The sequence below is a fragment of the Nerophis ophidion genome, linkage group LG03 (genome assembly GCF_033978795.1).
Source record: "Nerophis ophidion isolate RoL-2023_Sa linkage group LG03, RoL_Noph_v1.0, whole genome shotgun sequence".
In the NCBI taxonomy this organism is placed as follows: domain Eukaryota; kingdom Metazoa; phylum Chordata; class Actinopteri; order Syngnathiformes; family Syngnathidae; genus Nerophis; species Nerophis ophidion.
The window spans coordinates 24,974,027-25,001,216 of record NC_084613.1 but is presented as its reverse complement, the minus strand read 5'-3'; the positions used below and the strand labels follow the sequence as shown (position 1 = coordinate 25,001,216).

The window sequence follows — 27,190 nt, the reverse complement described above, 5'->3', positions numbered from 1 at the left end:
ATTGAAACTTTTATTACTTTTATTAGGTAACTTCCGGTGTTAGCCGTTTCTAAAATGTGAAAACAAACCCTGATTTCCATTAAAAAAATTTAACTCGAATACATTGACAGTTAAATATTATACAATAAAGATATAAAAAAATTATAAAACCAAATTAGTTTAGGTTTGGAAGTGCGCAACACTTAAATATTTCCGTCAATAACCTTAAATAAAATTCCGCCTGAATAATATTTTTGGTATTAGGGACCTTTACTCGCTAACGTTTAATTATTGAGAAGCGTTGTGTTAAGTCATTTAAATTATGGATTGATAATAACAAACGTTTATATTTAATCACACGTCATTGAAATATTTAAATGTTGGAAAAAAACCTAAGTGTGTTAAGTTGATTGATTGAAACTTTTATTAGGTAACTTCCAGTGTTAGCCATTTCTAAAATGTGAAAACAAACCCTGATTCCAATTAAACAAATTTAACTCAAATACATTGACAGTTAAAAAATAAAATAAAACTAACTGAAAATAACAAATCCAAATTTGTAAGTGCGCAACACTTGAATGTGCCTGTCCATAACTTTAAAGAGTGATTCCGCCTGTTATTATTATTAGTCTTATCCTTTTACTCGCTAACATTTAAAATCTTGAGAGGTGTTGTGTTAAAATGTTAATAATAAAAGTTTATAATTAATCACACGACACAAATAGTCATATGTTGGATAACGCACTGAAAGGAGTTTAAAGGGCCTCGAGTAAATCTGATAACTAATTAGAAAAGGATCATGAAAAGACAATTAAGAAATAAACATCAGTCAGCAGGATTGGAATAAAAAGATGCAAATGAGGATGTAGAGAAACATTTATTCTTAATTTAATTTACAGATAACTATTTTCTGTAGTCAAAACTTTTCATTTCCAACTGTTTTTCCAATTCCTTTGAACAGAACTATTTTCTTTAGTCCAACTTTTCATTTTGAAATATTTTTCAAAACACTTTGAACACAGTGGTACCAAGATGTAGACAGCATGGTCTATTCAAGCTTATCAAATAAAAATTGTATGTATTTCATAACATATTGAAGGGGTTCAGAAGCCGAAGAAGACAAACACATTAACAGCCCGATCATGGCAAGCTAGAAGAGCATGCTCTGCAGCGACTTGCGTACGGAGGCCATTTCCTGTTGTTGCTGCGGAAACAAGACACAAAATCATCGCCATTTCTCTTGCCTTATTTGTCCAAAAAGTATTATTAAAATAGATGCCGTGCTAGCCGAGTAAATGTGTGTAAGTGATTTTGAACTCCTTGGGCCACACCTTGGTCGTTACACATAAACATAATCAGCAAATTAACATCCAAAAGGGAATCAACAGTCTGCACTTCAAAGGTATATTGTAGTATTTTCTTCCTCCCATGCTTGCTCACCGTGTCCATGAGAATCTTCTTCTGCAAGGTGGCCATCTCCTTTCTCAGCACCTGTTGTGCCCCCTGCATGAAACCCTCTTGGCTCTTCTCCATATCTGCCATGTTCTGAACACACATGCATTCATTAACAAATAACATACTTGACTATTTGTTGGTAATCCTTTCATCTTTCAACCTTGACAAACTGCTCATAGAGCTCCCGGACGGCCGTCAGTTTCTGGTTCTGAAAAACTTTGGTCTGCTGAAGGAGCTTCTGTTGCTGTCTGAGCAGATTCTGAAAATGGAAATACATGACGTGGTGGTTTCATATCATGATTGACGGCATGTGGTAGTGTTATTAGCATTGATGACCAACGTTGAGCTTCTCCTCCTGCTCCTCCACCCGCTGCGCTTCTGTCTCCCACTGCTGAAGGACCGTTGACACCTGCTGTGAGTAATCCTGAGTCATCTTCTGCCTGCACATGCACACAGACAAGTACGGAGGTAAGCAAGTGTGTGCACACATCTCTGCTAGATGTTACAGGTGCGTGGATCCGTACCTCTGGCTGTGGTAGGTGGCCCAGAGTTGCTCCAGTTTCTGCTGACTTCCACTCATGTATGTCTTGGTCAGACATTCCAAACGCTTTCTCTTAGCCTGCATCACCTTGCTGATGTCAGCTAGACAAACAACAACTATGTTACAAATGTGTGTGTCCATAACAAGGTTTTTTCAGTTTTCATCACCCATCCATCTATTTTCTACCGCTTGTCTCTCTCAGGGTCGTGGGAGTGCGGGAGCCTATACCAGCTGCACTTGGGCGGAAGGCGGCGTATACCCTGGACAAGTCGCTATTCCATCGCAGAGTACCAGCACATTTAATGAAATGCTTTTTAATGCCACTTAAAAAATGAAGGTCATGCTGAAAGACATTAGAAAGTCTACAAAATATAAAAAAATATATATATAATAAATACAAATTTCCATATAATGCTTATCTCCCTATTTTCGTTTGTTGTCTCTTGCACATTTTTCATGTTTAATTTGTGTATTCTTTCCTGTATGGTAGAATTGTTTAAATTTAAGTTAAAGTACCAATGATTGTCACACACACACTAGGTGTGGGGAAATGTGTCCTCTGCATTTGACCCATACCCTTGATCACCCCCTGGGAGGTGAGGGGAGCAGTGAGCAGCAGCAGTGCCACGCCCGGGAATCATTTATGGTGATTTAAACCCCAATTCCAACCCTTAATGCTGAGTGCCAAGCAGGGAGGTAATGGGTCCCATTTTTATAGTCTTTGGTATGACTCGGCCGGGGTTTGGACTCACGACCAACCGATTTCAGGGCGGACACTGTAACCACTAGGCCACTGAGTAATTACTAATTAACTGTTTGAAAATTACTGAAAAAAAGTTTCTATGTACAACTGAGATTGTGGAAAATGTATGGTGACATGTTTACTTGTATGTTGTAATTGTTGGAATTTTATGTACAAGTACACGCGGTAGAAAATAGAAGGATAGATATTGTCGAAATAAAGTTAGAAAATAAAGCTGTGATTGCCCAGCTTGTTCCGACATCATATCCGAGAGTTCACACAGCCCACCTTCGCGAACGTCTTCTATGGTTTCGAAGCTATGTGTATTTTAAAAGTGACCGTTTTATTAAAATAATTAGTTGTAGCTCCAACATTAAAGTATTGCATTTTCCGAACTAAAAGGCGCACTTAAAATATTTCTTTTTTCTCACAACTCGACAGTGCGCCTTGTAACCTGGTGCGCCTAATGTAAGGAATAAGTTTAGTTGAGCTTACTCACCATCCATCCATTTTCTACCGCTTATTCCCTTTTGGGGTCGCGGAGGGCGCTGGCGCCTATCTCAGCAACAATCGGGCGGAAGGCGGGGTACACCCTGGACAAGTCTCCACCTCATCGCAGGGCCAACACGGATACCTCAAAGCTATTTTATTTGGTACAGGGTGTAATAATAAGTGTGACAAGTAGATGGCAGTAAAACATAAGAAATATGTGTAGACAAAACTATGATTGCAATATGTCTCAAGCAAACAACACGAAATGTTAAATGTTCCATTGAAAATATAGAACATTAGACACAGCGATCCAAAATATATCAAAATGTTTTACTACGACATTGGTAAGCTATGAAGCCGCACCGCTTGAAGGATTGTCGGTGCATTAAACATACGAGTATTGTTACGGTGTGTTTATAAGGTAAGACGTATTATCTGGCATTTTGTTTTGCAATATTATGCAAAATCAACTTTACTTTCCATGTGGTACCTGCTGATATGCATTTGGGACCTGTAGAAGTCCTGAAAAATTGCGCGCACCCGCGAGTCGATAAGCTTTTTCTTTTTCCTCTATCTTCTTATTATGGGACATTACCCTCCCGCTGTTGCCATTTCTAATATAAAGTATTGTAAAGTTTTTACTTATATCTGTCAATAAACTCGCCATGAAAGCACTAAAACATACCAGTGTAGAGAGTTTACATTATTCACCCAAAGAACTTTAGTTGTTACAATTACGGTCAGAGGGTTTTTCGCGGGACACATTTCCTGTGTTGTTTCCGGATGAGGAAATGCTGCGCCGTTTTTGATTTAAGTAAAGCCTGAATGTCATTAAAACAGTTAGCTCCATCTTTTGACACTTCTTCCACTTCCGTCCCTGTACGCTACACCGCTACAACAAAGATCGCGGGGAGAAGACGCTGCCGAATGTGAGTCACGTAAATAAGACCACCCACAAAATGGCACATCCAGAAGCGACTATCAGAAAGCGGCTGGAAGGTGACCATGTTATGTAGACCACCAGGAAGTGTTTTGAATTTAGAAAAAATAAATAAATATAACTCCTTTAATGCACCCTATAATCCCGTGCGCCTAATACATGAAGAAAGATTAAAAAATTAATAAAAAATAGAACAGTCATCGGCTGTGCGCCTTATAATACAGTTCGACCTGCGGTCCGGAAAATAAGGTAAGTGTAGCTACCACTACTAAAGACAAAAAACTGTGTGGAAGAGAATTGCAAGTAGGTCACCCTGCGTCTACCAAAACAAAGATTGTGAATGACTGACAAGAGGCTCACTTTCTTAATTTAATTCTACAGCAGCATAAATCTGCTCAAGTGCTGAGAGTGATGTACCTAGCGAGACCTCTTGTATCCAATTTGAAAGCCAGAGACCAAGACGTAGCAATTTATCAATGTTCTAGGTTATTGAGTTAATTTTCATTTATGGTCTGATTTATTGAGTTATTGAATATCAGTCAATAACAAGTGTATTAATTTTTTAATACCTCCAGGCATTGAGCTTAATGATTTCAATGGCATTAAATGCCTAATTTTCATAAAATCCATTTAATGACTTACAAGGCTTTTAATGACCGAAACCCTGTATAAGCTTCTTCTATGTTTTCATCCTGATTAAAAACACACCTTCAAATCATTTCACAAAATGAAGTATACCGTATTTCCTTGAATTGCCACAGGGCATATAGTATGCGCCTGCCTTGAATAACTGCCGGGTCAAACTCGCTTCTCAAAATAATTAGCGCATGCTTAGTATTACCGCCTGGTCAAACTCGTGACTTCACGGGTGACACTTCCCCTGTCATCATTTTCAAAATGAAGGAGGCTGATTTCAATACCGGTAATTTGAAATCGCATAAAGGGAAGAAGATTAGGAGCTATTCAGAAGGATTTAAGGTCCAAGCGTACATCACACTCAAATTTCTACTCCATGCCTTTGGTAAGTGCCGGAGTGAGAAGAGGTTTTAAAATAACTAACGCATTCTTACTTTTACCGCATACCTTTGGTAAGCGCAGTAGTGAGAATCTGTTTTAAATTAATTAGCGCCCCAGCGGCATTTCAAGGAAATACGGTACTACTTGTGTTTTACAAGTTTTACTTAATGAATTAGTTTTCTTGAGTGCTCTGGAAAGCTTAATATTAATAAAATGTACAGTACCTCCAAAGCGCTCCAACATGGAATGAACTTCATTCCTACACAAACAATCAAATTATTATCTGAAATTGTGAGGAAATATGACACATATGTGCAAAAAATATGTTTTGTAAATACCCAACAACAGCAGATGCTGCATCGTCTTCTTTAAAGTCTGCAGAAAGTCTTTTCTTTGAAGAATTGTCCACACTTACAGTTTCATTGCCTTTATGAGGGAAAAAACTGTTTCAATTAGCAGGTTTCTGTAGCAGTTGCTAAAATTGCGTTTACCTTTCCCGAGGTCGTCTTCGGAACCACTAAGACCATTCTTCGTCACGTCAGGAGAAAAATCGAATACTTTTTCAGAATGTTCGTCTGGAAGCTTTCTTTTCCTCATTCTTTTGCCAGTAGACATTTTTTCAGTGTGGTCAGCTAGGCAGCTAACGTTAGCGGTGGCTAATAATAGCTTAGCACGAGCAACCAAAGGTGCTCGTAAATCTTAAACTCGAAAATGAATTATTTGATTCTTTGTCGTTTTTTGTGGGTTATAGTTTGTCTGTGTGATGATAAAACTCCTCTGGATTCAGTGGTCTAAGCGAACATACTCAGCAATAGTTTCAGAAACACAGCACTCACGGCTATGCTAGCTAACAGTCAATCCCGCCACTCGAAGGACCCCAGAAACAAACCTAAACGTTGTCAACATTTTCAGAATTAATCCGTCCGCATGTATTTATCCCTGCAATTCTCATTTAAGTGTATTGGCTGCTAATAATTATACTTTATTCGGTTCATATTTTAGAAGTCAAATTTGTTTATAGTGATTTAAAATAATAGTCAGGCAATAAACACGCATTGTATTTTGACCTCACTGATACAATATTGATGTAAACACTGTAGTTAATAGGGCTGTGAATCTTTAGGTGTCCCACGATTCGATTCAATATCGATTCTTGGGGTCACGATTCGATAATATATCGATTTTTTTCGATTCGATTCTCGATTCAAAAGGATTCTGTATTCATTCAATACATAGGATTTCAGCAGGATCTACTCCAGTCTGCTGACATTCTAGCAGAGTAGTAAATTAAAAAAAAAAAAGCTTTTATAATTGTAAAGGACAATGTTTTATCAACTGATTGCTATACTGTAAATTTGTTTTAACTATTAAACGAACCAAAAATATGACTTATTTTATCTTTGTGAAAACATTGGACACAGTGTGTTGTCAAGCTTATGAGATGCGATGCAAGTGTAAGCCACTGTGACACAATTGTTCTTTTTTATTTTTATAAATGTCTAATGATAATGCCAGTAAGGGATTTTTAATCATTGCTATGCTGAAATTATAACTAATATTGATACTGTTGTTGATAATATTCATTTTTGTTTCATTACTTTTGGTTTGTTCTGTGTCGTGTTTGTGTCTCCTCTCAATTGCTCTGTTTATTGTAGTTCTGAGTGTTGCTGGGTCAGGTTTGGTTTTGGAATTGGATTGCATTGTTATGGTATTGCTGTGTAGTGGTTTGTTGGATTGATTAAAAAAATAATAATAAATTTAAAAATTTTAAAAAATCGATTTTTAAAAAATGAGAATCGATTCTGAATCGCACAACGTAAACGATTCGATTCGTATTCAAATCGATTTTTTCCCACACCCCTAGTAGTTAACCTGAGAAAATGTAAAATCAAAAGTACAAAAAACAAACTCTACAAAAAAAATTTAATCCACAGTTCTTTAGTTGTGTTGGTAATTCACAGGTCCAACTTTTCTTAGAAAATGTTTCAACAACTGCATGAATAAATGTGAGGCAGTGCATACTGACACAATATTAATAAAAACGCTCTAATTAACATAAAATGTGAGAAAAAAAATTAATTAACAGTTGTTTAGTTATGTTGTTCATTTAGATATCAAACTTTTCTTCACAGATAAAATGTCCGTTCTCCTCATAGTCGTCTCGTGTGACCACTATCTCTTCGTAATCGGGATCTTGTGCCAGTAACTTCCCTCCTTCCCACGAGTATGTGATGGGACTGTGACACAAGAGGACCACGTCATTGCACACAAAAAAGACAAGAGCACAGAGGACGATAAGTGCAACTCACTTGTCGGGAAGCGTGACCGAAACGGGGAAGTGAGTGGGAACTAGAGAGCGAAGTTCAGCTTCCAGTCGCTCCCTGAAGCCCGCAAACAAGGTGTTGCCTCCGGTCAGGATGATGTTGTTGTACATGTGAGGCTGCATGTCTGCGCAGAAGCACATGTGTCAACACCTGCTACCATCACAATGGAACAAGCTTGTTTCTGACTCGGTAAATAACGAGTAATTAAAGTCTGAATTGAAATTTTGACCTTCCGGCAACGACTGGACAGAGTGCACAATGGTCTCTGGAATGCCCATCTCCTGGAGGCCAATGTCCGATGGGTGGAAGAGCATCTCGGGAACGGCAAACCGCTCGTTGGCCAACCTGAGGATCTGCTCTCCAGTCTTGTACTTCCCACTCAGGACTACCTGCTCAGCTGGCTGGAAGAGAAGAAATTACATAGAGTACACTATCTCACAAAAGTCAGCACACTTGTCACATTTTAACCAATTTTTTTTGTCAGGGGACAATACTGTGCAGTAGATCATATACTTGTATATACACTTTATAGAGTAGTCAATGTACAGCTTGTATAGCAGTATCATTTTTGTATACACTGAAAATGAGTGAACACAGCCATAATTGTGTAAATATCTGGCAACACAAATTAGGTAGTAGAATAATTGTGTCTTGATTGCAGTCAACAATGGGGATGGTAGCGTCACGGTCTGGGGGCACGAATGCTGCTGGCACCGGGAGCTGCGGTTCATCGAAGGAAAGATTTATTCAAATGTGTACAGTGACAGTGTAAAGCAGGGTATGATCCCCTACTTTGGGATAAAGTATTTCCAAGTTTGCTTTCTATTTTTTTTTTAATTAAATTTGAGGAGTGTATGAGTCAAACATTTTGAGACACTTTCTCATGTAATTAATTGATTGTTACTGTGTATAGAGTTAGGTTTCACTGCATTAGATGTGTTTATTAGACATGGGAATGGTCCCTGATGACATGACCTAGTCTTGCCTACAGTCAAGCATTGGGATTGTAGTGATAGCATCACAGTCTGTGGTTGCACGAGTGATGTTGGCACTGGGGAACTGCACTCTGTTGGCAAAGAGATTCTTTCCAACATGTACTGCGACATTGTGACGCAGACTGCATGTCAGTTTTCCACCATTATCAGAATCAAAATCAGACATACTTTATACTTGAATGGGATTGTGCTGAAAATTTAAATTTCCTAAGGAAGTTACTGTAGCCATACAAATGTTACACTGACTACTCTAAAGCAAACTAATGTTTCATTTCTATAGTATTGTGTCTTGACCAGATAGATATAAAATGCTGACCTTGCAGAATCCTTTCTTGATGGTGCTGAAGTCAGGAAGGACATAATCCCTCATGACAGTGTTGTCATGTCCCTTCAGCCTGGAAGGACACATTATTATAGGGCTAGGCAATATGGCTGAAAGCTGCATCTTGATATAAGCGTTTTGTATCGGTCGATATCAATAATTATTGATGTATTCAAAAATAAGGACCGTGAGAATAACATATTAAATCAAGTCAACATTTTTACTTAAAATGTAACCTTCTTGCGGTTGTAATCCCCTCAGCGATCGAGGCGGAAAGCAAAGGACATGTCAACACGAGCATGGAAAACATTCAAACAATCAATGTAAATTAAATTCTAAAATCACATTGAACACTTAACAAAACGCTCTTAAAATGAAGGTGCAAAAATTAGGAATATTTAAGAAATGTTTAATTTAGTGTAACAAAATAGTGCAAAGTTTGAAAATGTAAACAGAGAGCCTGAGAAGAACTCTTTTTTTGCAGGTATAGTGCCAGGAAGTTACAGCGGTGTAACATTTAATTTGGTCTGTTAAGGGACAAGCGGTAGGAAATGGATGGATGGATGGATGAATGGCTTCTTATTTAAGTATGGAAATTAATTTATGTTATGCAGTAATTATTATTTAAATATTACTGCACCAAACTACCATTATTTTAAAGTAGCACATTTGTTATACTTTGTAATTCATTTCATTTATACTTGTAGTCTGTGGTGGGCTCTCTTTTTTCTGGGGCTGAGGTTGCTGAGGTAGTCAAGAAACTCCTCGGTGGCAAAGCCCCAGGAGTGGATGAGATCCGCCTGGAGTTCCTTAAGGCTTTGGGTGCTGTGGGGTTGTTGTGGCTGACAAGACTCTGCAGCATTGCATATACATCGGGGGCGGTGCCTCTGGATTGGCAGACTGGATGGTGGTTTGTAGGGGTGTGGGAAAAAATCGATTCAAATATGAATCTTGATTCTCACGTTGTGCGATTCAGAATCGATTCACACTTTTAAAAAATCGATTAAAAAAAACTAAATTTTTTTTTTTTTAATCAATCCAACAAAAAATACGTAGCAATACCATAACAATGTAATCCAATTCCAAAACCAAACCTGACCCAGTAATAAACAGAGCAATTGAGAGAAGACACAAACACGACACAGAACAAACCAAAAGTAGTGAAACAAAAATTAATATTATCGACAACAGTATCAATATTAGTTAAAATTTCAGCATAGCAGTGATTAAAAAACCCTCATTGACATTATCATTAGACATTTATACAAATTAAAAAAAATAAAAATAGTGTCACAGTGGCTTACACTTGCATCGCATCTCATAAGCTTGACAACACAGTGTCCAATATTTTCACAAAGATAAAATAAATCATATTTTTGGTTTGTTTGATACTTAATACAATTTTAATTATTGCAATCAGTTGATAAAACATTGTCCTTTAAAATTATAAAAGCTTTTTACAAAAATCTACTACTCTGCTTTCATTTCAGCAGACTGGGGTAGATCATGCTGAAATCCTATGTATTGAATGTATAGAGAATCCTTGTAAATTGGGAAAAAATCGTTTTTGAATCGAGAATTGTGTTGAATTGAAAAAAAATCGATTTTCAATCGAATCGTGACCCCAAGAATCAATATTGAATCGAATCATGGAACACCCAAAGATTCAAAGCCCCATTGGTTTGTCTATTCAAAAAGGGGAACCGGAGGGTGTGTTCCAACTATCATGGGATCACACTCCTCATCCTTTCCGGTAAGGTCTATTCAGGTCTACTAGAAAGGAGGCTACGCCGGATAGTGAAACCTCGGATTCAGGAGGAACAGTGTGGTTTTCGTCATGGTCGTGGAAATGTGGTCCAACTCTTTACTCTCAGCAAGGTCCTTGAGTGTGCATGGGAGTTTTCTCAACCAGTCTACATGTGTTTTGTAGAGTTGGGAAAGGGATTCAACCGTGTCCCTCGGGAAATCCTGTGGGGAGTCCTTGGAGAGTATGTCGTAGAGGACCGTCTGATTGTGGTGGTTAGCTCCCTGTATGATCAGTGTCCGAGCTTGGTCCGCATTGCCGGCAGTAAGTCAGACCTCTTTCCAGTGAGGATAGGACCATTGTCGGTGATTCTGTTTACAACTTTTATGGACATAATTTCTAGGCGCATTCAGGGCGTTGAGAGGATTTGATTTGGTGAGTGGATGATTATCTAGTCCTACTGGCTTCATCTGGCCAGGATCTTCAGTTCTCACTGGATCAGTTTGCAGCTGAGTGAGAAGTGACTGGGATAAAAATCAGGACATATAAGGGCCTTCTCCGGGTTGGGGAGGAGATCCTGCTCCAAGTTCAAGTACCTCGAGGTATGGTTCACAGGTGAGGGAAAAGTGGATTGTAAGATCGACAGGCAGATCAGTGTGTCGTCTGCGGTGATCTGGACCCAGTATCAATGCGTCGTGGTGAAGAAGGAGCTGAGCCGGAAGGCAAAGCTTTCAATTTACCAGTCGATCTATCTACGTCCCTCTCCTCATCTGTGGTCATGAGCTTTGGGTTATGACCGAAAAGACAAGATCACGGGTTCAAGCAGCCGAAATCAGTTTCCTGCGCCGGGTGGTGGTGCTCTCCCTTAGAGGTAAGGTAAGAAGCTCTGTCATTCGGTAGGAGCTCAGAGTAAAGCCGCTGCTCCTCCACATCAATAGAAGCCAGATGAGGTGGTTCAGGCATCTGGTCAGGATGCCCCCCTTACACTACCTTGCGGAGGTGTTTCGACTGCGTCCGACGGGTACGCGACCACGGGGAAGACCCAGCACACAGTGGAGAGACAATGTCTCCCAGGTGGCCTGAGAACGCCTCGGGATCCCCCGGGGAGAGCTGAACTTGGTGGCTGGGGTCAGGGCTTCATTGCTTAGGCTGCTGCCCCCGCGAACCGACTTCAGACAAGTGTAAGAAGATGGATGGATTTTATTTATAAAATTTTGCACTTCAGTTTCTACCTGTTTTTTCCATCCACCCGAATAAGGAACGGATAAGGCTAAAAAAGATAAGTGGTGAGCACGGCTAAGGACAAAAGTTCATTTAAAAAGATCCAAAAACTGCCATTCTCTTGAGGTGACTTTTCCTGTTTTATCAACAATTTATTTACTCTCAGCAGCACTAAATTTTAAAATCAACCGCAAGACAGCATAATGGCGTAACAACCAACTTGTTATTGGGACCTTTACCTAATCAGGCTGTTAGCTTGTCCCTCTCACTAATCAGTGATAACTTCCTGCTTTGCTTGGATACCAGAAAGCGAGTGCCTTTGTTCATGAAACCTTGCTTCGTAACTTACGGTTTCTTCCGGCCCCAAAAAATGTATGTATTGAATGTTTTATCAAACGCATTATTTGTTTACATTAATTACATGTCTATTGCGATAAATGTTGATCCTGTTTCATTGGCCCAGCCCTACATCATTACCAAAGCATTATTTACCATCAGCTTCCACGCATATGTGACGCGCACAAAAACAAAAGATGAGTTCAGGCCCCGCCCACACGCCCCTAATGGCGCTTAACAACCAGTCAGTCAGATAAGTCTTACTGTGCGATGGCCATGTCCTTGTAGAAGTCCTGGGATACGTAGCACACATCTTCTTTCACCTGGTTGATCACATGTGTCTCATCCATCACATGCAGCTGACTGTGCGCACGCACGCACGCACGCACGCACATACACACACACACACACACACACACACACACACACAAACACACAAACACACAAACACACAAACACACACACACACACACACACAGTGAGAAGTTTGTTGAACTTTCTAACAGTCTTTGGTAATGTAAATGAGAAGGCGGGCCTACCGATACGAAATTATTTCTTTGAGGTGATTGGTCAGTAGCTTTCCTCCTATGCTAATCCTACATAAAGAGAGCATCATCATCATCATCAAAAAGAAAGAAACAATTAGATCAGTGCGGCTTGCGACCTGCAGATGGCGTCCCTCATTTTGCTGCCGCGACAGTAGGGAGCGATATGGGTGAAGGAGAAGCCACTGTCGACAAGCAGGCAGCAAATTTGAGATGGTCTGGTGTGGAAGTAGTGACGAGCACTCAGAGAACCCGCTGAAAAACCACACACGTGCAGTGAGCTTAAGTTACAAGCTAGGTTTGGCAAGCTAGCGACTCACCGTTGATCCTGACAGCCGACTGGAACTGGTACTCCTCAAAGAGGATCTCGTTCATGGACTCCTGGATGGAAGTAAAGTTGAAGTAGGGCTCGGTGATAATCACGCTGGTGTCGGCAAAGTCCACCTGCAAACACACAGCGGGAAGATGAGCTGCGGCAAGAGCGGGAAAGTAAAGCAGACTAGAGAGAGAAAGTAAAGCAGACAAGAAATGTGATGTTCGCAAATTAAACAAGTCTTGAGAACGGCTCTTTTAAGTGAACGATGAGAACCGATTCCCAGTTGGGAGCCGTTTAGTTTTGGAGTCGTTTCTATGGACATGCACATTTAGCGTCTGCAATTGCCCACTCAGCATATACGCCACCTGACTTGTAACTGAACTGGAACATTACTCAGTGTTAAAGCAAACTTAGCATCATTTGGATCAATTTAAAAAAAAAAAGTGGATGGATGGATGGGTATATTTTAAATATAAAAATATGTAAGTATATATTTTTGGATTTTCTGATACCCTTTTTTTAGTTTGTCGTCTTCAGGAGACAAGATTTCAACAGCGTCACTGAGGCATTTTTTAACGAAGTCCCCTTCATTGTATGGCTTTTTAGCCTGTGCAATGTTCTAAGCCAGTTAATATAATATGATGCAAGTGTTACGGTCTCTGAGTGCTTTGTAAAATTTTGGAAAAACTGTTTCTGCTTTTCTGCCTGACTTTTCAAAGTGGCCAACTTGTGCTTGCGAAGTTCTGTCCCTTTTGGAAATTCCTGGTCGATGATGGCATGGAGTGAGCTCAAGTGACGCTGAAGATTTGACGCTAATGACACCTGACATATAAGGCAGAATGGCTTGCAATTACGTTTAACAAAAAAATATAAACTCTCCCACTATGTTAAAATGTTCTGTGTTCTTCTTCACATTTTCGCTTGGCTGTGCTTTTTTTCCCTGCCATTTTGAGAGCAAACTTGTCACAAATTGTTTACTACTGTGATCTCACGCACATGCACGTTTGACGTCACACAAACCAACTTCAGCTTTTTCTTGTGTGCAACTCAAACCGGTTTAAGCCAGGTGAAAAAAGTAACCAAGCTTGTAATCCAAGTATTTCCTTTTTTTTTCGTGATGATCTTTTCTTTCACTCAGGACAGCATTTTAACAATTCTGCGCTGCATCGTTAGTGTCACGGCCGTAGAAGAGACCGCATGATGAACGCCACGGTGTTTTACAAGCTAAATTTTGAGAAAACGCCCTCTTTGTGCTGAGCAGGAGTCAATGAAGCGGCCGTGTGTCTTGGTCTTGCTGCATATTGGGAAATGTAGTGTTTTTCATCCCAGCGAACGCCAGTCACAGTAGTCATACTACAGTACAGTACAGGCAACGTGGGCCTCCGACATCAAAGAAATTGTCTCGTCTACACCTCGTGTGCACTATTAGTTAGGAGCCTGCATGAATCGAGCCAAAGTGCCGCATGAGGCTCGCGAAGCACGGGTTGGCCAGGCTTGTAATACATTTTTTTAGGTGAGGGAAAATTCAAAGTAGTGATGTCACTGTCAAAGCATGGAAATATGGCACCGTTTGAAGAAATATTATACATGAGAACAACAACAAAAATAATACCCAATAATTAGGAATATTCCCACCAATAGAGTAATATTTGTGTAAATCTACATCTAATCGTATAACTCAATGATTCTCAAACAGTAGGATGCGTGCTCCATCTATTGGTACATTAAATAATTAGTTGCTTAAAGTACAGTGTTTTATTTTACCTATATTCAAATAAAGTTACTGTTCAAACTGTAATATTACAGTGGCCAAAAATATTATAAATACATGTTAAATAAAACCTCTGCCTTGTTGTTAATGAATACTTAGGCCGACCACACTACTGTACTTTAATTTTGGTCATTATGGTGGTATTTGGAGAGTCAAGCGTTTTCTTAGGCGGTACTTGAAAAAAATCCTATAAAAACAAGCCAGTCTTTTGAACGGCTCTTTGAAAGGAACAACTCCTCAAGATTTGTGTCCCTTCAAAGAGCCATAAATCCCATTTCTTAAGCAGACATGGCGGTTTTTGTCTACCTTGAACATCTCCTTTCCAAACAGGTGATCCCAAACTTTCCTCTGGACGTCCCAGTTGACCAGGTAACCCTGAGCATGAGAGATTAGTGTTAAGATAGCAGCAACAACTCCAATTTAAAAATGTGACAAGTGATTGGAGTCAAGATGTCACCTTCTGGAAGGGCAGGATGTAGAAAAGACCGGAAGGATCTTTGATCTCATCCAGCTGACTGGCAGTGAAGGTCTTCATTCGGGACGTCTTGGAACGAAACTGACAGTTGTGAATGACGCTAACAGAGAAGACGACAAAATCATTGTGATTTAGGTCAACATTAGTTCAGTTCAGTTTATTTCGCACATGCATACAATACAATGTAATTTATCACATATTTCCAGTTGTTTCATTACAGCAAGTTAGAAAAGGAATAGGAAGAAACTGATCTTATTTAATCCCGCCCCTTTTCATCCTATAGCAATTTTATCCCATTTCCTTGTTCTCTGTAACATACATTGAATAAATAAATAGTAAATAAAAAATATACTATAGTAAGTAAACAAATATCAAATACATAAATATTTTTTATCTAAACAAAAAAGGGTTCGGCAGCACGGTATTACAGGGGTTAGGGTTGTGCCTATTGTGCCTCACAATACGTAGGTCTTGACTGAGTAGTACTGAGCTCAATCCAGGGCTCGGGATCTTTCTGTGTGGAGTTTGCATGTTCTCCCCGTGCCTGCGTGGGTTCCCTCCGGGTACTCCGGCTTCCTCCCACCTCCAAAGACATGCACCTGGGAATAGGTTGATTGGCAACACTAAATTGGTCCGAGTGTGTCAATGTGAGTGTGAATGTTGTCTGTCTGTGTTGGCCCTGTGATGAGATGGCGACTTGTCCATGGTGTTCCCCGCCCTCCGTCCGAATGCAGCTAATATAGGCTCCAGCACCCACCGCGACCACAAAAAGGACAAGCGGTAGAAATGGATGGATAGAAAAAACGGGTTCAAAAGGTTCATCATAATTATTGTTCTGTGTACTTTGTGAACACTTGTAGTTTGCTCTTGTAAATAGCGCGTTCTGCTGGACATTTCACACATTGCATCGTTCCATGTTATTCTTTTTTTTTTTTACACGCATGCATTATCCTTTCTAGCATGGGTGTTTCTGTCAGCTACTATTAAAACAGCTGTCACTGTATTTTGTTTCGCTTTTTTAAATTCTGCTAACAGGGGAAAACAAAGAAAGTAACAGCAGCATTATATGAGGGAAACTCACCTAACGTTCTGCGAACTGTGTCCTATTTTTGCCGTGTAGGCCCCGTTGTCCAGTACTAAAGTAGCCATTGTTCAAGTCCGAAGTAAGCTCTTAAAACAAACAAGTCAACATGTAGGTTCCCCGTTGAGCGTGTAACTACAGAAGAGTCCTTCCATTATTGCTGCCTTGGGTAACACTTCCGCTTTGCCGATGGTTGTGTAAGATCATTGGCTGTTGAGCCAGCCAATCCGAAGCGCTATGTAGAGTCCTACTCAGAACAGTCTTCCGGGCGGAAACACACGTCAACATAAATACAGTTAGGACGGCACTTCTGCATTCTCTATGGAGGTTAATTTGTGTCTTAATCAAGAACGCTTTCTTTGGAGACTGAATGTATGTAATTTAAGTGTTTAAAGGCCTCCTGAAATGAGATTTTCTTATTTAAATGGGGATAGCAGGTCCATTCCATGTGTCGAACTTGATAATTTTGTGATATTGCCATATTTTTGCTGAAAGGATTTAGTAGAGAACATAGACGATAAAGTTCGCAACTTTTGGTCGCTAATAAAAAAGCCTTGCCTTTACCGGAAGTAGCAGACAATGTGCGCCTGATGTCACGGGTTGTAGGGCTCATTACATCCTCACATTGTTTATAATCATAGCTTCCAGCAGCAACAGCTGTTCAGACCGAGAAAGCGAGTATTCTCCATTAATTTGAGCGAGGATGAAAGATTCGTGGATGAGGAAAGTTAAAGTGAGGCACTAAAAAAAAAAAAGGAAAAAAAGAAAAAGCGACGACTCCGGGCGGCGGCAGTGGGTGCGTTTCAGATGTAATTGGACAGATTTACAAGGATAATTCTGGAAAATCCCTTATCTGCTTATTGTGTTAATAGTATTTTAGTGAGATTATGTGTTGGCCCTGCGATGAGGTGGCGACTTGTCCAGGGTGTACCCTGCCTTCCGCCCGATTGTAGCTGAGATAGGCGCCAGCGCCCCCCGCAACCCCGAAAGGGAATAAGCGGTAGAAAATGGATGGATGGATGGATATACTGCCATACCTGAAAGTCGAATGGCTGCGGTGAACGCTGGTGTCTCTGAGAGAAGCCGAGGAGCCAAGATCACAGCTGCCTTTTTGACAGCTACAGGAGACGGTCCAGTAATCCACTGAAGTCTCTGGTAAGAGCCGACTTAATATCACAATTTTCCCATCCAAAAACTTGCTGGTTGACGTAGAGAAACATGTTTGCCTGACCGCTCTGTGTTAAAGCTTCACAACAAACAAACAAACACCGGCTGTTTCGGTGCTAAAGGCAGCTGCAATCCACCGCTTTCCACCAACAGCATCCTTATTTGACGTCTCCATTATTAGTTGAACAAATTGCAAAAGATTCAGCAACACAGATGTCCAAATTACTGTGTAATTATGCGATGGAAAGAGACGACTTTTAGCAGTAAGTAGTGCTGGGCTAATATGTTCGCTACAACCCGAGATGTCACAAACACCCGTCATCACTCCGCGACGTTTTTAACAAGAAACTCCGCGGGAAATTTAAAACTGTAATTTAGTAAACTAAACCGGCCGTATTGGCATGTGTTGCAATGTTAAGATTTCATCATTGATATATAAACTATCAGACTGCATGGTCGGTAGTAGTGGGATTCAGTGGGCCTTTAACATTAAATTGGACTTAAAATTTCATTCATGCACACATTTCTGAGCAAAGTGTGTGCATTTTAAAATACACAGTGGCAGAAAAACAAGTGAAAAAAATAATCAGTGCTGAAATATTCTTTGTTTCAAAACTAAATACTTAAGTGTCTCATTTGCTGGTTCTATTCTGGTTTCATCTGACCACATGACATTCTCCCAATCCTCTGCTGTATCATCTATGTATCCATTTTGGTATAAACTCAACTCGTCGTGTTTGGAGGAAGAAGAGTACTGAGTTGCATCCCAAGAACACCAGACCTACTGTGAAGCATGGGAGTGGAAACATCATGCTTTGGGGCTGTTTAACTGCTAAGGGTACAGGACGATTGATCCGTGTTAAAGAAAGAATGAATGGGGCCATGTATTGTGAGATTTTGAGCCAAAACCTCCTTCCATCAGTGAGTGCTTTGAATGGTTGACCAAATACTTATTTTCCACCATAATTTACAAATAAATTCTTTAAAATTCCTACAATGTGAATTCCTGGATTTGTTTGTCACATCCTGTCTCTCACAGTTGAAGTGTACCTATGATGCAAATTATAGACCTCTGTCATCATTTTAAGTGGGAGAACTTGCACAATCGGTGGCTGACTAAATACTTTATTGCCCCACTGTAGGTCTACATCATTTCATAACGTCACTTCCTGATTGAACGATACTGTACACACACATACACTGAAATGTTTCCATTTTTTTCTTAGGTAAAACATAAATAAAAACAGCATCTTGCAGTTGATCCAGCATGCGGGGTCACTCTAAAGATTTTGGGATGCATCCTTCAAGCTGGATGAGCTCTGGCCAGTTCTGGTATTTGTTTTTTTCTTTGTCATTCCTTAGCAGCTGGGACACACACATTTTTTAAATTGTTGGAGAAAAATAAATAAATAAGAAAAATAAATTACTTCTACCTTCTCAAAGTTGCTGCTGACCACGTCTCCTTTGCCCCCAACAAAGAGCCAATTATCTCTGAACCCCAGTGATTGGACGACAGAACTTCCGAGTTGACCAATCAGCTTCTTGGCTTCATCTGTAAGCCTACAACAAACATATTTTAATAGTGTCCCTGATGTGCCACATAAATTATTGTAAAGAACTTTCCCATCATGCATCACTGATTCGTCACATGTGACTTCCTGTTTAAAATACATGCTGAGACAACAACATGTGACTTCTTCTTTACAATGTTCAACCGCCTCCCCTAACAGATACTCTTAAAAACATTCTTCTTAAAGATGTTACATCAGAGGAAAGGTGACAAGGATTTACTTTGTGGACGGGTCATCATAGGACGCCATGAGGACAATAGAACCTTGCTGGATGTTCTTCAGGAAGTCAATGAGAGGTTTGTCCTCTACACAATGACAAAATGACGGTTGAAAAACATCCCACTGGCATGGATATATTCATGATGTTGGGGATGAAGCACTTTCTTACCATCACTGTACATGTTGAAATGGTCACTCTGCACCACGGCCCCCGTCTTACCTGAGAGGACTTGCACATTAGCATGACCGCTCCAACATTGTCAGCATGACACTAATAAGGTGCCCCACTTACCAATCAGAACCACAACATTTATTCCCGGCCCCGCGTTCTTCAGTACTGACCCCAGAACCCTGTGAGGAACATTATCACTACGTGTCACATTCTTCTGCTGCCACAAAGCGGTACCATAATAACTGGCATGTGCCTGAACAGCGGACATAAGCGCTAAATTATTACAGTTTGTTCTGAACGCAGATCTTTGGTGCCACCACGTCAGCAGCGCCGCTTTGCATATAGAAGCTTAAGTGGTGTTCTGGACAACGTTTGTCCGAAACACATGAGCCAGCTGAGGAGGACAGAGAATGTTCAGTAACTATTAAGCAGAGGCACTTGCGCAGGTGTGAATTACCTCTTACCTGAGAGACTGGGGGTGCTCTTGTTCGGCCTGGACCAGAAGACATGCAGCCAATCAGCTGCAAAAGAGTTAAAAAATAATTATATATATGTTTTTTTTTATTACTATTCTTTTAAATCTGTCCTGTCTAGCTGCCCAGGACAATCATATTGTTGATGTGGGTCTGGTTTACTGGTTCATTTTACAAAAGAGAAGAATGGGATACTACTCTTGTTGCCTTATTTGTATTTGACTATTACATATTTGGCTATATATATATATATATATATATATATATATATATATATATATATATATATATATAGTCATACATACTACATACAAAAAATACATACATTTACATACATACATACACATTTATACATACATACATAATTACATATATATGTAATCTATATTTTTTTTCTTGTGCTTGTCATACATACACACATATATACACATTTATATTTATTTTGTGTGTGTCATTAGGAAATATATAATATACGTATGTACATGCATATACATAGATACAAATATATATGTATATACATACATTCAGTATATATGTAATATTTTTTTGTCTTGTATGTATGGATTGAACTTTCACAGTATCATGTTAGACCCGCGCGACATCCATTGCTTTCCTCCTCTCCAAGGTTCTCATAGTCATTGTCACTGACGTCCCACTGGGTCAGCATTGTCCCCGACGTCCCACAGGGTGTGAGTTTTCCTTGCCCTTATGTGGGCCTACCGAGGATGTCGTAGTGGTTTGTGTTGTGGTTTGTGCAGCCCTTTGAGACACTAGTGATTTAGGGCTACATAAGTAAACATTGATTGATTGATTGATTGTCCCCATAATTTCTCCCTCTCTTTTTTCTTCTCCTTTCCATCCCCTGGTTTAATTGCAGTTTAAAAATGTAGATAATGGGTATCACAATTTAAATCACTTTAAGTCTCAAAAGAAAAGGCGCTATAGAAATATATAGTTCACCCTTCTGCTTTTGTCAGGCTGCGCCAAACAGTAAATATACCAAAACATTTCTAAGGCAACAAGAGAATTATATATATATATATATATATATATATATATATACAGTGAAGAAAATAAGTATTTGAACACCCTGCTATTTTGCAAGTTCTCCCACTTAGAAATCATGGAGGGGTCTGAAATTTTCACGGTAAGTGCATGTCCACTGTATGAAAGATAACCTAAAAAGAAAAAAAAAAAAAATCACAATCTATGATTTTTTTAACAATTTATTTGTGTGATACAGCTAAAAATAAGTATTTGAACACCAACATTCATTTTTTGTAGAGTAGCCTTTGTTCGCAATTACAGCGGTCGAACGTTTTCTGTAGTTCATCAGGTTTGCAGACTGCAGGAGGGATTTTGGCCCACTCCTCCACACAGATCTTCTCTAGATAAGTCAGGTTTCTGGGCTGTCGCTGAGTAACACAGACTTTCACTTCCCTCCAAAGATTTTCAATTGGATTTAGGTCTGGAGACTGGCTAGGCAACTCCAGAACCTTGATATGGTTCTTACGAAGCCACTTCTTGGTTTTCCTGGCTGTGTGCTTTGGGTCAATGTCATGTTGGAAGATCCAGCCACGACTCATCTTCAATGATCTGACTGAGGGAAAGAGGTTTTTGGCCAAAATCTCACAATACATGGCTCCAGTCGTCCTCTCCTTAATACAGTACAGTCGTCCTGTCCCATGAGCAGAAAAACACCCCCAAAGCAAGATGCTACCACCCCCAGGCTTCACAGTAGGGATGGTGTTCTTGGGATGGTACGCATCATTCTTCTTCCTCCAAACACGCATAGTGGAATTATGACCAAAAAGGTCCATTTTGGTCTCATCTGTCCACAAAACTTTCTCCCATGACTCCTTTGGATCATCCAAATGGTCATTGGCAAACTTAAGACGGGCCTTAACATGTGCTGGTTTAAACAGGGGAACCTTCCGTGCCATGCATGATTTCAAACCATGACGTCTTAGAGTATTACCAACAGTGACCATGGAAACAGTGGTCCCAGCTCTTTTCAGGTCATTAACCAAGTCCTGCCGTGTAGTCCCGGGCTGATTCCTCACCTTTCTTAGCATCATTGATACCCCACGAGGTGATATGTTGCATGGGGCTTCACTCCAATTGAGATTGACCGTCATGTTTAAATTCCTCCATTTTCTAATGGTTGCTCCAACAGTGGACCTTTTTTCACCAAGCTGCTTGGCAATTTCTCCAGAGCCCTTTCCATCGTAGTGGAGTTGTACAATTTTGTCTCTGGTGTCTTTGGACAGCTCCTTGGTCTTAACCATGCTGAATGTTTGGGGTCTTACTGATTGTATGGGGTAGACAGGTGTCTTTATGCAGCTAACGACCTCACACAGGTGCATCTGATTCAGGATAATACAGTGGAGTGGAGGAAGACTTTTAAAGGCGGACTATTAGGTCTTTGAGGGTCAGAATTCTAGCTGATAGACAGGTGTTCAAATACTTATTTTCAGCTGTATTACACAAATAAATTGTTTAAAAAAATCATAGATTGTGATTTCTGGATTTTTCTTTTTAGGTTACCTCTCGTACAGTGGACATGCACCTACCGTTAAAATTTCAGACCCCTCCATGATTTTTAAGTGGGAGAACATAGCAGGGTCTTCAAATACTTATTTTCTTGACTGTGTATATACATATATATATATATATATATATATATATATATATATATATATATATATATACACACACACATATATATATATATGTATATATATATACACACACACACATATATATATATACATATATATCCATATATATATTGTATTATTATTTTGCATCTGTCCTGTCTAACCACTCACTGTACTGTATATATATATATATATTTGCAATACATGCAGCTAAGATACATATATACATAAATATATATACAGATACATACTTACTGTATATCCTGTATACATATACAGATATTTATATAGTTTTTTTGTGTTATATATATATATATATATATATATATATATATATATATATATATCTTGTCATGTGAGACGGGAGGTCAAAGAGTTCTAGTACCTGTGAAAGTGTTGCTGAGCTTTAGACGGATGATGTTGAACAAACCAACTGATACCAAAACCAACGTGCAGGTCACAGCCACTGTGGGGAGGAGTCACATAGAGATACTGTACTGTAACACGGTATGCTACGGTATGTCAAAACACACACACAAACACAGGCGCACACACACACACACACACACACACACACACACACACACAATGAAAACCTACTTTTCAGGATGTGCCGTCGAGCCATTGTTGTTTTTTTGAAGATATGACTGCAAAGAAGAAGTATTCATGAAATTATCTCTACGCGAAATAAGTATAAATCAGTGTTTCTCTCAGATTTCTAGTATACTTGTGGCGGTGGGGGTGTGGCGACATCTTATAATTAGCATAATTGGCGATGATGCCATGTATACAGACATTAAAATAGAAATCTGTGTAATTTGTTATTAGTATTAACATATGGTTTTTTTACGTATATCGTTTTGATTTATTTTTCAATTGTTGCTGCTTATTGTACAATGTAACAAATATGTAAACACTCCTTTGAATTGGAGATGGAAAAAAGTTACTTCAGGTGGTTTATTGATATCATCCACAATTAAGCTACTGTAAAACTAAGCAACAAAAGAAAGTATTGTACATTATATGAAGTGCACATACATTAAGGAATCATGTTGAATTAATAATACAGTTTGGGATAAACTGAATTAAAGCAATACAATTATACAGGATGAAGATTGGCTAATGCCGCTATCTTAATGTTAACATATAATGGACCAGCTCATTGACAAGCTAATGAAATTTAACAGAACAAACTTTTACATTCATAATTTTCTATACCGCATACCCTCAAATTGTCACAGGGGTAAGCTGGAGCCGATCCCAGCTAAGTTCTGGCGGGACGCAGGGCACACCCTATACCAGTGGTCTTCAACACGAGGCTCCTACATTGGAGCTGTGAAATTTTGGGTTGATTTTTTCAAATATTTATCCATCTTCCTCCGCTTATTTGAGGTTGGGTCGCAGGGACAGCAGCCTAAGCAGGGAAGCCCGGACTTTCCTCTCCCCAGCCACTTCGTCCAGCTCTTCCCGGGGGATCCCGAGGCATTCCAAGACAAGCCGGGAGACATAGTCTTCCCAACGTGTCCTGGGTTTTCCCCGTGGTCGGACGTGCCCTAAATACCTCCCTAGGGAGTGTTTCGGGTGGCATCCTGACCAGATGGCCGAACCACCTCATCTGGTTCCACTCGATGTGGAGGAGCAGGGGCTTTACTTTGAGCTCCCCGGATGGCAGAGCTTCTCACCTTATCTAATAATAATAATAATAATAATAATAATAATGGATTAGATTTATATCGCGCTTTTCTATTATTAGATACTCAAAGCGCTCGCAGAAAAGTGTGAACCAATCATTCATTCACACCTGGTGGTGGTAAGCTACATCTGTAGCCACAGCTGCCCTGGGGTGGACTGACGGAAGCGTGGCTGCCAGTTTGCGCCTACGGCTCCTCCGACCACCACCTATCATTCATTCATCATTCATTCACCAGTGTGAGCGGCACCGGGGGCATGGATGAAATGTCCTGCCCAAGGACACAAGGGCAGCGATTTGAATGTCAATAGGTGGGGAGCTAACCTGCAACCCTCAGGTTTCTGGCACGGCCGCTCTACCCACTATGCCATGCCACCCCTAAGGGAGAACCCTGCCACCCGTTGGAGGAAACTCATTTCGGCCGCTTTTACCCGTGATCTTGTCCTTTCGGTCATAACCCAAAACTCATGACCGTAGGTGAGGATTGGAATGTAGATTGACCGGTAAATTGAGAGTTTTACCTTCCGGCTCAGCTCCTCATTCACCAAAACGGATCAATACACCGTCCGTATTACTGAAGACCGATCTGCCTGTCGATCTCACGATCCACTCTTCCCGCACTCGTGAACAAAACTCAGAGGTACTTGGAAAGCAGAGACCTAATCCTGCAGCCACCAAACCGGATCCCCTCAACTCCCTGACAACGCCTATTAATTCTGTCCATAAAAGTTATGATCAGAATCAGCGACAAAGGGCAGCCTTGGCGGAGTCCAACCCTCACTGGAAACGTGTCCGATTTACTACCGGCACTGCGGACCAAGCTCTGACACTGATCGTATAGGGAGCGCACTGCCACAATCAGTCAGTACGATACCCCATACCCTCTGAGCACTCCCCACAGGACTTCCCAAGGGACACGGTTGAATGCCTTCTCCAAGTCCACAAAACACATGTAGACTGGTTGGGATAACTCCCATGCACCCCCAAGGATCCTGCAGAGAGTATAGAGCTCGTCCACAGTTCCACAACCAGGACGAAAACCACACTGTTCTTCCTGAATCCGAGGTTCGACTATCCGGCGTAACCTCTTCTCCAGTACACCTGAACATACCTTACCGGGAAGGCTGAGGAGTATGATCCCACATTAGTTGGAACACACCCTCCGGTTCCTCTTCTTAAAGAGAGGAACCACCAACCCGGTCTGCCAATCTAGAAGTACCACCCCTGATGTCCACGCGATTTTGCAGAGTCTTATCAACCAAGTTATCAACCAAGAAAGCCCCACAGCATCAAGAGCCTTAAGGAACTCAGGGAGGATCTCATCCACCCCCGGGGCCTTGCCACCAAGGAGCTTTTCAACTACCTCAGCCACCTCTTCTCCAGAAATAGGAGAGCACACCACAGATTCCCCAGGCATTGCTTCCTCATAGGAAGTTGTATTGGTGGGATTGAGGAGGCCTTCAAAGTAACTGAGTGTACAGCCCAAAACATCTCTCCTCATGAGTAAAATTCAACTCTGTCTCTTCTTGATTCCTTCTTCTTGACTTGTGTAATAGATAGTTGTGTGTTTGAACCCGACAGTAATTTGTTGTGAGTTCATGCACTGTATTGGTTTTGTTCTTGGAACAAGGGGATGTTCATGCACGGTTCATTTTGTGCACCAGTAAAAAAAAACATATAACTTCGTCTTCAATTAAAAAAAAAAAATATATATATATATATATATATGATAATATTTTTCACTAAAGAAGGATTCGGTGATTCCGCATTTGAAACTGGTAGGGTTCGGTACCTCCAACAAGGTTAAGAACCACTGAATTAGAGTCTCCAAAAACCTAAAATATTCACATTTTTAGAATGTTGGAGGAAACCCACGCAAGCAAAGAAGCTCAATAAACGCACACGGCGTAAAGTTACACTACTGTCAGTAGTAATGTCAAAAATATGGTAGTTTTCATAGGCTTGGACAAAAAAATGCATTAATTAAATTTAACTTTCTGTCTCTGCTCACTTTACTCCATTCCAGGGTCGGTCAGGTGCGTGAGCACCTGTCGCGCTTTTACTTTGAAAGGCATTTCCGATGCACGTCTTCTAAGTAAAACCTTGAGGAACATTTTTATATTTGAGATGTTTTTCAAACTCATTATTTGCAGTATAGTGTGTGAATATTAGTCTATAGAGTATATATCCATTCTAAGTTTTACTTAATTTTTTTTAACACGGTGCGCCACGCCAAAATCACTCCCACCTCAGGGGAACCTAAAATGAGTATTTGGGGGAAAAAAGAAATTCGCTCTGTACCTGAGGTCCAATTTGACACGTAGGCTCCGACACTGGCTGAATAAATACTTCCTGCTTTGAAAGAGAGACTTTGGTCACATGACTTCACCTTTTGTTGACACAAGGAGGTGCCACAACAGTCACCTGCTCGCCTATTTAAAGGCCTACTGAAACCCACTACTACCCACCACGCAGTCTGATAGTTTATATATCAATGATGAAATATTAACATTGCAACACATGCCAATACGGCCTTTTTAGTTTACTAAATTGCAATTTTAAATTTCCCGGGAGTTTTTTCTTGAAAACGTCGCGTAATGATGACGTGCACGCTTGACATCACGGGCTGTTAGGAATATGAGCGTTGCGCACACACACAGCTAAAAGTAGTCTGCTTTAACGGCATAATTACACAGTATTTTTGAGATCTGTGTTGCTGAATCTTTTGCAATTTGTTCAATTAATATTGGAGGAGTCAAAGTAGAAAGACAGAGTTGGGAAGCTTTAGCCTTTAGCCACACAAACACACGGTGATTCCTTGTTTAAAATTTACAGAGGTGAAACCTTACTATGGATCAGAGCGGACATGGATCCCAACCGAATGTCAACCAGCAGGTTTCGGTGAGAAAATTGTGGTTAAAAAGTTGCTTCTTACCGGATAT

The 27,190-nt window shown here is 40.2% G+C and overlaps 3 protein-coding genes across 3 annotated transcripts; all 3 read right to left on the bottom strand.

Annotated features, from left to right (window-relative positions):
• Positions 1–837: 837 nt before the first annotated feature.
• On the bottom strand, positions 838–6,058 carry sycp3 (synaptonemal complex protein 3). Its single transcript, XM_061893701.1, has 8 exons — positions 5,658–6,058; positions 5,505–5,592; positions 5,391–5,425; positions 1,959–2,076; positions 1,775–1,874; positions 1,595–1,693; positions 1,420–1,524; positions 838–1,183 (listed from the first exon to the last, which is right to left on the bottom strand). The coding sequence occupies exons 1-8, from the start codon at positions 5,779–5,781 to the stop codon at positions 1,130–1,132; spliced, it is 723 nt and encodes a 240-aa protein (XP_061749685.1). The 5' UTR covers positions 5,782–6,058; the 3' UTR covers positions 838–1,129.
• A 1,014-nt stretch (positions 6,059–7,072) lies between these two features.
• Positions 7,073–16,506, bottom strand: actr6 (actin related protein 6). Its single transcript, XM_061894715.1, has 11 exons — positions 16,297–16,506; positions 15,198–15,315; positions 15,047–15,115; positions 12,974–13,097; positions 12,773–12,908; positions 12,648–12,704; positions 12,373–12,471; positions 8,802–8,880; positions 7,720–7,891; positions 7,476–7,614; positions 7,073–7,403 (listed from the first exon to the last, which is right to left on the bottom strand). The coding sequence occupies exons 1-11, from the start codon at positions 16,362–16,364 to the stop codon at positions 7,274–7,276; spliced, it is 1,191 nt and encodes a 396-aa protein (XP_061750699.1). The 5' UTR covers positions 16,365–16,506; the 3' UTR covers positions 7,073–7,273.
• Positions 16,507–18,572: 2,066 nt separating this feature from the next.
• zgc:101783 (uncharacterized protein LOC447883 homolog) lies at positions 18,573–26,638 on the bottom strand. Its single transcript, XM_061894716.1, has 10 exons — positions 26,550–26,638; positions 23,159–23,205; positions 22,944–23,024; positions 19,890–19,946; positions 19,711–19,819; positions 19,546–19,604; positions 19,423–19,473; positions 19,255–19,339; positions 18,897–19,023; positions 18,573–18,828 (listed from the first exon to the last, which is right to left on the bottom strand). The coding sequence occupies exons 2-10, from the start codon at positions 23,181–23,183 to the stop codon at positions 18,739–18,741; spliced, it is 684 nt and encodes a 227-aa protein (XP_061750700.1). The 5' UTR covers positions 23,184–23,205; positions 26,550–26,638; the 3' UTR covers positions 18,573–18,738.
• Positions 26,639–27,190: the final 552 nt, after the last annotated feature.

What these genes read in the sequence shown, in the direction of transcription:
- zgc:101783 (XM_061894716.1), bottom strand. Translation starts at nt 23,183, where the DNA reads ATGGCTCGACGGCACATCCTGAAAA. An exon ending in GAGCACCCCCAGTCTCTCAG is followed by an intron (nt 19,820 to 19,889) that starts GTAAGAGGTAAT and finishes TGTCCTCCTCAG; the next exon opens with CTGGCTCATGTGTTTCGGAC. An exon ending in TTTCAACATGTACAGTGATG is followed by an intron (nt 19,340 to 19,422) that starts GTAAGAAAGTGC and finishes GTCATTGTGTAG; the next exon opens with AGGACAAACCTCTCATTGAC.
- actr6 (XM_061894715.1), bottom strand. Translation starts at nt 16,364, where the DNA reads ATGGCTACTTTAGTACTGGACAACGGGGCCTACACGGCAAAAATAGGA. An exon ending in GTCGGCTGTCAGGATCAACG is followed by an intron (nt 12,909 to 12,973) that starts GTGAGTCGCTAG and finishes GTGGTTTTTCAG; the next exon opens with CGGGTTCTCTGAGTGCTCGT. An exon ending in AAAGAAATAATTTCGTATCG is followed by an intron (nt 12,472 to 12,647) that starts GTAGGCCCGCCT and finishes GCGTGCGCACAG; the next exon opens with TCAGCTGCATGTGATGGATG.
- sycp3 (XM_061893701.1), bottom strand. Translation starts at nt 5,781, where the DNA reads ATGTCTACTGGCAAAAGAATGAGGAAAAGAAAGCTTCCAGACGAACAT. An exon ending in GCAGCATCTGCTGTTGTTGG is followed by an intron (nt 5,426 to 5,504) that starts GTATTTACAAAA and finishes TTGTTTGTGTAG; the next exon opens with GAATGAAGTTCATTCCATGT. An exon ending in AGAAGATTCTCATGGACACG is followed by an intron (nt 1,184 to 1,419) that starts GTGAGCAAGCAT and finishes TTGTTTCCGCAG; the next exon opens with CAACAACAGGAAATGGCCTC.